At 45.1% G+C, this 12,614-nt stretch overlaps 1 protein-coding gene across 14 annotated transcripts in view; it reads right to left on the reverse strand.

Annotated features, from left to right (window-relative positions):
- LOC100743206 (potassium voltage-gated channel protein Shaker) overlaps positions 1 to 12,614 on the reverse strand; it is a 183,903-nt gene that overhangs the window by 40,098 nt on the left and 131,191 nt on the right. The window contains exon 1 of one of the 14 annotated variants that reach the window (XM_012381100.3): positions 6,860 to 7,092. The exons of the other annotated variants lie outside the window; for them this stretch is intronic. Within the exon in view, the coding sequence (XP_012236523.1) occupies positions 6,860 to 6,864 (5 nt within the window). The 5' untranslated portion in view covers positions 6,865 to 7,092. Of the gene's footprint in view, positions 1 to 6,859; positions 7,093 to 12,614 lie in introns of those variants that run through there. 14 annotated transcript variants of the gene reach the window in all.

The following is a 12,614-nucleotide window of genomic DNA, read 5'->3' on the forward strand; positions in this document are numbered from 1 at the left end:
CCAGCCACCCCGCCGTCACCCCAACAGCTACTCTTGATCCTGGCCCTTCACCGGCAACTCCCACTTTCCAGTTTCTCCTTTTTCATTTGCCCCTATCCTCCCTTTCGCCTTGTCTCTTCCTTTCTCTCTCGTTTTTTCATCTTTCTCCTCTGCTTTCGTTTCCACGCACTTTCTACCTTACCATTGGTAAGCTCCTTCTTCCTCCTTTTTCGCCATGTCCCGTCAGCTGATCCATCTACCGACAGCGTGCTCGACCACCATAAAGCCAAGGTCAGTGCATGTTGCAGCAGCGCGTGCCGGACCATGGAAGGCGCTCTACTACTTACACGAGGCGTAGCGTTTCTCCCACTGAATCATCGCGCGCATTTTCATCTTCCGATCGTTTCTTCCGTCGTCCTGTGAGACTCGTACGAAGAAATCCGCTGCGATACTCGGAGAGTCGAGGTAGAGTTTCGAGCCAACCTCGAAGCGAGATAACGAACGTAAGAGAGAAGCTACCTTTCGAAAGTAGCAACCGATGCAAAATACGAATAAACTGTAGGTTTCTGTAACCTGAACCCCCTTAACGAGATGCCAAGTTTCGTCAATTCTAATTTTTCGATTCTTTCGTCCTCGAAGGTCCGAGATGTCGAGCGGCCAGTCCGCTGCGAACGAACGAAGAAGCGGCGGAAAAAGCCGAATTAAAGAGTTTATCGGTACCTTGGGCGCCCCTCTTACAAATTGGCAAAGTTTCGTTGAAATTCAGGTCGGCCACTTCCCTCGGCCCGAGCTTCTTTCTCTATCCAGGTCGGACCCTACACATGGAGACCTTGCTACTTGCCTCGTGGCTGGCGGCACACCTTGTACAGATCTGCGCTACTTCAATTCGCCGATCAATTCGTCAGGCGCATTTGACATTTCAAAATAAATAGAATATCACGACCTTGCCACGAGTTTGAAATTATACGTTTGAAACTTTCGCCATGACGATTGACCATGATTGGACCGAGGATCACAGAGTGGAAATGGGACGAAAGGAAAGAGCGAAGAAAAAATGGCAAAGATGGTCCAAGAAGGACGTTTCTGCCTTCTGACGTGCACTATGCCTTTATGCTTCATTCCACGATTCTTCTGCAACATCCTCACCTTTGCAAATACGTTCAAACGATACCATAGACTCCACGTCTTCCCATTGTCAGAGATACAAAGTTTGCTATGAGGTGGACGTTGTTCGTTACGTATTTCTGCGAGCAAAAGAACCGCGCGCAAAAGTTTATCCGAGTTCCGTCGCGTGCGTTACGACAGTTAGTCAGATCGTTGGACAAACCGATCTAATTCAGGCTTCCACCCGGAAACGGGCGTTTTGCGTAACTGCGAATAGATTGATTAGAGTTTCGCGTTACAGAAATCAGAGAATAATTCGGCCAGGTAAATATTTCCGACTGGGTGTATCCTGTTTGTTTGGGGGCGGGATCACTGGAAGCAGCTTCGTTTCGCGGCCGGATACGACGCTACACAATTACTATGCTAAAGGACACGATAAGATTGAAGCGTGGCTGGAAAGCGGCTCGAGTTCTAGCGCGGAGCACAAGCTACGCGCAACACGAGACTGCGTCAACTTTTAACGTTAAACTTTAAACCTTCTAATTACTTCCAGCTAAAGTGTGTTTTAAACGTTAATTATCCGCGATTTCAGCTAATTAATGAACTTTATGAACGCCCGCGGTAACACCAAGTTGAACGCAGCTGTTGATAAAGTCGAGTCGAATGTGGCCGAGCAAGATGCGACAGGAAAGAAAAATGTAAAGACAGATAGCGTAAGAAGATCTCGCGAACAGAGACGATGTACCGATCGAAGATACCGATCGAATTTCACGTCACGTTGCGTGGGGTTCGACGCAGAAAACTTAACACTTTACCGACCGATAGTCGATTAATCGGTATTTTGTCGCCGACGCTTACCGATCGATAACTTATTAATCGGCTTTCTGTCGCCGACAATCTTTCTCATTATTTGAGCAGTAATTTGCTTATTAGTATTAAGGTACCTTGCTCGGTTGTGTTACTTCGTAAGCTGCCACAGTTTTATACCAATTTGAAAAACTTAACGTTCGCGATGAACGAAAAGAATGGTATTGGAGAGTCTAAACCGAAACAGAGCCGGCGCCTGAGGTGCGTATGCTGTTGAAACGCTAGCGGTCGGTAAAGTGTTAACAACGAATCTCTTGTATAGAACGATTTCGGTGGAGAAATTAGAGAGAAAGCAGGGACGAAGCGGACTAATTGGTGGCCACGACGAAAATCGGCAGCCCATGGAAAACGTGGCCGATAGAAGGAAAGTTGCGCGACAAAGGCGACTTTTCTCGTAGTTTCGCGATGAAAGTTGCAGCCGAGTCGATTCGAGGCAAGTTTCCCCTCGCGATCCTGCGAAGTTCCAAGTCGAAAGTTAAGACACGCCAATAAATATCTGTGTATATGGGCCAGCGAAATACAACCGCAACGCGACGTGGAGCTAAGCCAACGACGCGGTTCGCATCCGCAGCCTGGCCGCCCTATTTCCAATTACACCGCACAAGTTTTCATATCGAAATTCGTTCTTTGTGCCGCTGCAATAATTCGGCCAATTGATACACGACGTTCCTATCCGCCACACCGTCTCCCAATATCTTCGATACATCGATTAGCCGCATCGTCGCCATCCGATCGCACCGAAAACCTCTATACACGTTCATCTTCTAGTTTCTGCTTATTCAACGATTGCACGAATTCTCGCCACTTTGCCAACCGTCCACAAATTATCGATCCTCGAGAAACTCGATCGCAGCGCGTGCTACCATCGAATCGACTGAAATTCGATAAACGAAACGCACAGCTTACGAAGAGCGTGAGCCTCGCTGAGAGGAAACGTAAGATGATCTGATGTAAACGTAAGATGAAACGAAGCTATCTCGATCGAAGTTGCGATCGGTAAAGCAGGTTAGCGAGCGCCACGATATCGAGCGAAAAAGAAACACGCGATCACGCAACTGATCCTGCGGATGGACAGATAAAGCGAAAAAGTTTGTGCATGTGCCGATGGGGATGTTGGCGACGCCGCACACACCCGCTACGCCACTCGAGAGTCTTGCGGCCGAGGTATTAAACTCATCGTGACAAAGCGTTACCACCAAGGAGACCTCGCGTCAAAGAAGACAATGGGAAGCGTACCAGTGGGTACTCTCAGTGATTGATCTTACCAAGTGCTTCTTTCACCACGAGAACGCCCGCAAGATCCACATTCGGAGCAACAAGAGATTAAACGAGTCGAGATATCGAGGGGTACAACCTGTTAAAAACTTCAGCAACTCGCTAAGGATTCCTTTTGTCGATTAGTTTTAAACAACCGCTCCACCTTCCGATAGTTTCCTCTAACTTTTTCCCTCTGGAAACATCTTCGATGGTCAAATAGAGTTTCTTCTCATTTTGAATTTGCCTACTTACTCGTCGATATTTTATCGCGCCAATTATTTCGAAAAAAAATCACAGCGTTTGGTTGTTGGATTTCGTGGGGTTTGGAGAAAGACGATCGTCGAGAAGACGGAATAATTTAAAGCGTTGCATCACGTTCGACGTTTCTACTTTCGCGACTATGCCGAGATCTCCTTCCACCGCCATTTGTTCCTCGAATTAACGTTGGCCCGCCTCCCATAGCCCGTCTAATGGAAACCTGCTAGCTAGCGAATTGGAAATCTATTATTGGCCGCGTCTCGCAAATTACATTTGTCGATAATCATGCGTTAGCTCGCGAATTGACTTTTGCCAATTCGCTGTTTCCTATTACCTTGTGTCGGGCAATCGGCCGCTGTGCATCGCACGTTCGTAATATCGCGCAGAACGTGTCTATTATCGGTTGGTAAAAAAGTGGTTGACACGGGATCCATATCGCTTTGGAAATTTTATTTCTATTTCTTTAGTTCGAGAAACTCCTCTGTGAGAGCAACTGGAAGAATTTTGATTTGAATAGAAAGCAGGCAATTGTGTACGTCCGTAAGCTGATGCCAGAGAAAAATATCCGGCCAGCAGAACACCCGAAACTAGAAATAAATCCTTTTATTTGTTACGATCCTGAAGGATATGGCAACGATGGAAGCAGACGTGCCGCGGGATGTAAAACTTTCCTCGTTAACGACACGAGCGAATCTGCCGTGTCGAACGAAAAACCGGTAGAGAAGGTAAAAAAATCTTGCAATTTTTTGTCCACGTTTCCGTCTACGGTAATTGGAAAAAAAATCTCGAGAAATACTCGCGGAGAATCCGCCGTCGCGTACTTGTCGATTTTTCTAGACAACCTCCGTTTCCACGTCTGTCTTCTTGCAGTAGCGTACACGGTCATAAATCTAATGGGTCGAAACTTTCGTCGGTGGTGCAATATTTTCGCCGTACGTTGCAAGATACCAGATCCGAGAATAACTCGCATTGTAACCGTACGACAGAGGACGAGACGCGATTATCGTTAACCGCGACGCGAAAATCGACAAGCTACGCGTTAAACTAATTTTTCGCTCGACCAACATCAACCCATAATCTCCATACGACTTTCAACAGGAATTTTTAGCTTCCCCTTTTGAAGCTGCTCTCTCGCTCCCTCTCGGTCGTCTTAGTTACTCTCGTGCGTTCTTAACCTGCCAAAGACGTTCACGCGTGATTACCTCGAGACCAGTGCGCCATTAGGCACGGCAGTAAACATAACACACACATGATCGCTGGGCAATATGAAACGTAAAGGACATACGGCGATCGACAGGAATTGGAGATCGCGGAATGGTAAGAGGGCCGCGTTCTCGATGCTCTTACGTGAATCCTGGCCGGTTACGTAAAGGAAATAAGGTTATGGATTGAGAAAAGGAGAGACAGAGACAGAGTGACGGTTAGAGGGGGAGGGAAGGAGAGAGCAGTATGGTGTGTGCGTCATGTCGTTTCCATTCACCGGCTTCGGTGAAGATGGGGCGAATCGGGTCGTGAGCATAGTTATCTAGGTCAGCTTCCCTGCTTCTCATGGCCTCGATGGGAGTGGTTAACTCTGGTTACCCCGTGAATGTAGTGCGAGGCATCAATGAAACGTCCAGAATGACCCTGATCCGACGAATTGCCAGTAACAAGCCCGCAACTGCAGTCGATATGCCCGGCGACTTCTATGTCACCTGGCAAGCAACGTCGATACATCGTTCAGAAATTCTTTTTCCACCTCCACGTCTCTTTCTCGTTTCTGGTTTTTAGCGAACGAAAGAACGAAGGAAAAAGGTGATAATAATTTTCCATGTACGCGCAGTTGTCCGAACGCAATTCTTCTTCCGGCGAATAATCCGATCGCGTATCTTCGGTTGTAGATTCGATTTGTCGAAACGTCGTATCGGTAGCAAGTTCGCTGGAAATTCTTCCCGAAAGGGGAAACGATCGGCAGGGAAAAGGAATTGGAGAAGTTTCCGTAGGAAAAATTGAAGTGGAAAGCGTTCGGAGGTGGAAATGGTCAGCGGGGCTTCGTGTAACGCGGTTATTACAAGCGGCACGTTCATTTCCGTCGATAAGGAGGAAGCCTAGCCACGTAAACGCGGAAACGAGTGACGTGGACGTGCATCGAATTACTGACCTTACCCATGGGAACGGTTCGCGTCCTCTGGCCGCTTTAACGAGCTTATAAAGTAACCGTCCCAGTTCTCTTGATCCATAAACGGCTCGGTTAAACGGCTCAATTCCACTGGTGTCTGGTTCTCGTTCGGGAAAATACAGGAAGCGGAAAGAAAAAACAGGACGAAATAGAGAGGAAACAAAGATGTTAGAGGGTAAGTGGAGCGCGCTCGAGCGTTAAACGGCTCGTTCGAGCCGGAAACTAGTCGTCTGTTTGGAGGCGTAAGTCGATTCTCGATTCGAGAATCCCTTAGCCGATTACTCCGAGTACGCAACAGCGTACGTAAAGCAGCATTATCCATCGAGCTATTTAAGCTTCAACCCAGTGACCCAACTACTTGTCGAGTTTAAGGCAACCAATCGCGTGTCCATACGATTTCCAATAGAATCGCCGTAATAAACGAAAGCGTACGATCGGAAATCCATTTTTTCCAGTCAGATTCCGAGAGGAAATACCCGTTCGAGATTTCGAACGTTTTACTCGCGTGGAGATTTCATCGGAAAGTCACGACCCGTTAACGAAACTGACGAAAGCTGAAAACCTTCTGGTCCTTCGTTGCCGTGCGATACGCATCGAAGTAAACAAAAGTGAACCGACCGTGCCAGCTAATTGGTTCGCGTTTCACGTGTTAGCCGAGCGTCGATTCGAAAATTTGTTGCGACTCGTCTCGTTCGTCGAAGATAAGAAGCTCGCGATACGAACACGAGAATCTTTCGCAAGATCGATCCGGCGAGAGTCGTCCGATAATCGTGCAAATTCTGCAAAGAAAGAAGGAACGAGGAAAGCTTCAGCGAATGGTATCTGAACGCGCGTTCCAATTGCGTCACGTCGCGACGTACGGAAATCGCGACTAACGGACGCGATACTCTAGGCATGCAGACGTTCTAGCGCCACGTGACAATTCGAGTGAAAAGTTAGCGGTGTTACGCAACACGCAATGAATTCACAGCAGCGTGGTTTACGGGAAAACACGTTGCAAAGCATTCGATAAAGCGTCCGACGAAGCGAAAGCATCGGTTGAAACCGATCGGTTGCGCAGATTGCAAATCGTAGCGTGACGACGATCTTGCCGTCGCGTAACACCGTTCCCTTTTCTTTCTTTGGTTTCTCCTCTCTTCGATGTTTATCAAAGCGGCTCCGCGCGAATGTTAGCTCACCGAAAGCGTAGCTGGCGTTCGAAGATATCAACGCCGTTCTATCTACTTCCTTTCTCACCCCATCTTACTCCGACCAGGCAACACCACATCCACATCCGTCAGCAAATCCACATGGTCCTTTCTGACAGCATTTTAAATCGTTGAACCGTAATGAAGCGGCGGCAAGTGGCCGCGTCTTTGGTCGGTTGCCGAGCCGAGCCGAACCCAGCCGAGCAGAGCCGACTCACAGCCGTGCGGAATGCGACGCGTTAGCGAAGAATCGGACGCTATCGTCCGAGTGCCGAAGGATTGGAATTCACTCGCGTAAACAAAGCATCGCACCCTGCACAGCCCTGCGAGCTGGCGCGCTGGCGTGCAGTTTCCCTGCCGAGTCGGACGATGATAATGCCAGGGCAGATTATTAGATGGCGCCAGCCATCGGCATCCTCGCTACCCTTATCGACTCTATTGCGTCGAGCGATCCTGTGCCGACTGCCGAGAGCACATGCATAACACTACCCCGACAAACCATACGCGCAGGGCGGAAAATATTTCGGCATGTCAGTCGGCCTGCCAAGCAGGTCGACCAGTCGTCATCCAGTACGATTTTCGCCAAGCCGGAAATCCTTTCAGGGTCAAGTTAAAACGCGACCGAATACAATGCGGAAAAAGAGGGTTACGCTTCGTCGCGCGCCAACTGCGTCGATTCCGATTCTCTAGCACGCGCTCGCTTTTGTCGATCGAATTCGTCTTTCTTATCTTCGTCACCTGACATCTACACTTTGTTCCATACTTTAACTTTCTGAACGACCAGGCGTAATATTGGATTGGTAACTAAGTGATTGCGGTTTTTGTCGTTAGGTGGTATTGACAAAACCTGCAATCACTTACTTGCCAACCCAATATTTACACGTTTCGTTAAGCGGACTCGATCGCGTACTGGCCTAACGCGGAAAGATGATCGAAACGCTTGAACCGCGTTGTTGGAACGTTGGTCCTGGCGCAAAATCTATGCAGTGCTGAATTTATGCCAATCGAAATTTCTTTCCAAGCTGCTGTCACGGGTAAAATGCATGGAATGTAAACCGATAACACGACCGTAACACTTATAGTCGTAGCTGCAATTAGGTTAAGCAGAAACTTAGGAAATTTGTAAACCGCCAGAGTACTGGACACATGGAAAGCAGTTTCCATCTTTCTCGGTTGACTATCCCATCGAACTTGTTCGTTCGTTGTACGGTTAACGCTGCAGATAAAGAAAGTACTCGGAACTGGCGTCGACGATATCGCATTTAGACTTGTTGGTGCAGCGTTGAAGAAGCCAAAGCGACCGGTACAAATGGAACGACGAAGATGGAAGAAGAAAAGGAAAGGAGAAACGAAGATTGCGGATGACAAAGAACGATGGAGGAAAAGAGAAGAGGTTAGCGTCCCACACGACTACTCCGTTCTGGAAGCTTCGAGAGAAGAGCACGCGTTTTCTCATTTATTTCTTCTCCGAAGATTACTTGCCTTCTCGAATCTTCTCCTCCAGCGTATTTCGTGATCTTGCTTAACGAACTTGTTTCCATGCTCGAATCCCATATTCGCGAATAACTTCGATTAGCTTCGATTAAACACCGCGACGTGCAACTATCGAGAATTGTGAGATAAAAAGGAAGGAAAAAATTTGCCGACGACGAACGTGGTTCGACAACTGGAGCAACCGTACGATTGCTTTGATCGACAGAGGAACGTGTTTGCGAAGCTTTTCCGCCAGATACAGGAAATCTCGAATACACAGGTTGAAATGGGAAAAAGCATTTGAACAAAAATGTCGAGGGATTCGAGATAGAAGAAAATTTGACGAAAGAGCAGTCGATTGATCGACGCGAGCAAACAGCAATTCGATAAACGAACAAACAAGCGGATGCGATCTCGATGAACGGAAACAGCGTCGCTATAGGCGAACAGAATGCGCTTTCAACCGCGTTTTCCACGATCGCTAGATCGACAGAGGCGACTGATCGTGAAACATTTTCGCGAAAAATTCGTCTGCTTCGGCAGACCCTATTCGAAGGATTTCGCTTATTCGTTGTCGAATGCTAAAGCGAGATTCGCGGATCTTAGGAATCGATCGTGCGATATTTTACGTCGTTCGCGCTATACCTCGATAATAGCCATTCCGCTCGATCGCCATTGAATGGAAATCGTTTCGATGAAGCAGAGATTCGAAGATCCTAAGTGGCTCGTTATTTTTCCCTACGTTCGTGTGGCGCTTATGAAATTTGCATCGAGGGATGTTGGTCGAACGCTCGTGTTTTACGACGCAACGTTAAATTAATATGGCTCTGCGTCTTCGCCTTTTACGGCCGTAACGTGTGGCTGCCCTATTACGCTTGCAGATGAAATAAATCGGTTCATGAATATAATCCTACCATTCTCCACTAAATCCCAACGAAATTTAGAAAATTTCTTCTAACGCAAGACTAACGGTGCAACTATGCAACTTCCTTTCGGCATTTTCTACAAGAAACAATTTCAACTTTTATGTATAAAAGTGGGAAGTGTCTTTCTTTCGCTGACATGTTTTTTATAACGATGTACCTTCCTTTCGGCGGTTTCTACCAGAAACAACTTCAACTTTTATATACAAAAAAAAAAAATGTATTAGGTTCTCCGGAAAGTGTCTTTCCTTTGGAAACGTGTTTTTTATAACGATGCACCTTCCTTTCGGCATTTTCTACCAGAAACAACTTCAACTTTTATATACAAAAAAAACAAATGTATTAGGTTGCCCGGAAAGTGTCTTTCCTTTGAAAACGTGTTTTTTACAACAATGCACCTTCCTTCGGCATTTTCTAGAAGAAACAACTTTAACTTTTTTATATAAAAAAAAAAAACAAATTGTTGTTCGGAAAGCGTCTTTCTTTTGCAAACGTGTTTTTTACAACAATGCATATTCCCTTCGGCATTTTCTACAAGAAACAATTTCAACTTTTATGTATAAAAAAAACAAATGTATTAGGTTGTCCGGGAAGTGTCTTTCTTTCGCTGACATATTTTTTATAACGATGTACCTTCCTTTCGGCAGTTTCTATCAGGAACAACTTCAACTTTTATATAAAACAACCAACTTTTATATACAAAAAAAAAACAAATGTATTAGGTTGTCCGGAAAGTGTCTTTCTTTCACAAACGTGTTGTTTACAACAATGCACATCCCCTTCAGCATTTTCTACAAGGAAAAATTTTAACTTCTATGTATAAAAAAACAAATTAGGTTGTCCGGGAAGTGTTTTTCTTTTGCAAACGCGTTGTTTACAACAATATACATTCCTTTCGGCATTTTCTAGAAGAAACAACTTTAACTTCTATGTATAAAAAAAAACAAATTAGATTGTTCGGAAAATGTTTTTCTTTCGCAGACGTGGTTTTTTATAATGATACACCTTCCTTTCGGCATTTTCTACCAGAAACAACTTCAACTTTTATATACAAAAAAAAACAAATGTATTAGGTTGTCCGGGAAGCGTCTTTCTGTTGCAAACGTGTTGTTTACAACGATGCACCTTCCTTTCTGCAATTTCTCCAAGAAACAACTTCAACTTTTATGTATAAAAAAGCAAATTAGGTTGTCCGGAAAGTGTCTTTCTTTCGCAAACGTGTTGTTTACAACGATGCACCTTCATACAAACGTGATACCAAGTCTGTGAAATATCGCGATGTTTATCTCAACGGAACAATTCGACAAAATAATATAAAACAAAAAAACGTTGTGCGTCTATTATTTCCTCATAAAACGAAAGAAACTTTTCCCAATACATAAAAATACAAGAAGAAGCTGATAAAAATTTCTCCAACAGGGGACGGACTAAGTTATCTCGTCTTTTCTCAATGTTACACGTCCGTATGTCTAAAGATTCAAGTTGAATTGACGGGTCGACACAATGCACCGTATGCGCCACTCCATCGACAGGAAGATCCGTCTCGCGGATCGTCAACCAACGTACGTACACTCGGAACGTTGATCTCCCGGGAATAGAAGGAGAGCGACACGGTCACAGGATCGATGGGTTTATTAGCCGAACAGTTCCGCCAGTTCCTTTCTTTGTTCCTATTGTTGCGCGATGCTGTGGCTGGTGTACGCACATGCACGACAGCAAGAGTTAACGATGCACGCGTTCATACGTGACATGTATTCACGGCATATGGCGTAACGAGGCGAAACCAGGAAGACAGAAAGGCCCGTGGGAAAAGGCGCGGAAGCCGCAGGGTGCACAGTGCACACGCACATGGAAAAGGTGTCGTGAATTGTCACTCGGATCGATCCACGCTGTGTTCTATTCGCTGGTTTGCGAGCGTCGTCGCACGATACGAATCATGCACGTACTTCAATGCGATGTTCCAACGATCGCCATAATAGCAATATTATTATTTACCTGTTTATCTATTTGCTTTATCGGCCGAGCAAACCTAATCAGATTTTTGGATTAAGCTAATCGCGCGTTCCGAACGTTTGTCGTCGTATTTAACTTGGTAACGAAAGATGTAATCGCTGGACTGCGTATGTTTTACGACTGTTAAAACTACAAATTAGAAACTGCGAAGGAGATATTACGTATAATATAAAATAATATAATAAGATAATATAATATAAAAAGATGTAGAAATAAACCGAAGCAATGTACATGCTGTAACAATTACAGCTATAAAAATAGATTTGTTTCTAAGTTTCATTCGTTTATTTAGAAACATGAAGATACTATTAAAGCTGTTAGAAATATTCGTCGTAACGATCAGCTTTGAGATTGAATTATAAGTTGGGATTAAAACAAGGTTGAATTACAAGTTGGAGAAAAATTCTGCAGTAGGTTTTGAGAATGTGGGTAGCTTTAAACATAGTTACCAGAGATATTTTTAACATTACGCTGTATTGTCATCGCATTCTTTGCCATTCTATTTCGTTGTCATAATTATTACGTAACAGTACCTTGGAAATAATAGAAGGTAGAAATTCCCAACGATTGAATTTTAATGAAAATCGTCTGAATCGTCTCTCTCGACTACATTGAAAGAGAACCCGATTGAAATTCAGATCAAAGGCGGACGATAATTTTCTGCCGCGTCGAGAACCAGATCCCACGCAATCTTGCACGGCAAACGCATTTTCCCTATCCTTTGCGAACAATCCACGCAGATGAATATTTATCGTTTCGAATTATCGATTACGTAAAGGCGTTGGCAGAGAGGCCGACTGACATTTTACGGGATTTCCATGCAGCACGGGATTACCCGAACCTTAATGGAGTTTCCTAAAAGCTTCTTTCGCAAACGTTACACTTGCTGCCAGTTACATCCAATTTTCTTCGCTAATAGGACAAACTATTGGTCGACTACGTGGCCGAGTCACGCGGCGCAATCGTCGTGAAATATTATTATCGTTGTTTGCCGAGCAGCACGCTCCTTTCTTTTTTTTCTTTTTTCTTTTCTTTTTTCTCGCCCGTTCGCAACCATCGCTATTCTTGGAACAATGAAGCGTTTTTCTTTTTTAACAAGATTTCCGGATAATTCTACCTACAACTACTCTACTATTATTAGCCTCTTATTAGCTTATTCTGGTAATTGCATCGTAATTACGAGGCTCGTATTTCCTAATGCTCGTTGGATAGAGCGTTTCAACGTCAGAGAAAATAAAGAGATAAGAAGCTACAGTCTGCTGAATAATCGCGTTCTAGGCAGCCCGTTTCTACGCGTATTTTCGCCTTTCTTCGAAAACTAGCGTCGACCGGGTCTGCGCTGTGCGTGAAATTCCACTGAAACACGTCGAGTTCTCAACGGAGAGAATCAGGACC

The sequence above is a fragment of the Bombus impatiens genome, unplaced genomic scaffold (assembly GCF_000188095.3).
Source record: "Bombus impatiens unplaced genomic scaffold, BIMP_2.2 scf_0019, whole genome shotgun sequence".
Lineage (NCBI taxonomy): Eukaryota > Metazoa > Arthropoda > Insecta > Hymenoptera > Apidae > Bombus > Bombus impatiens.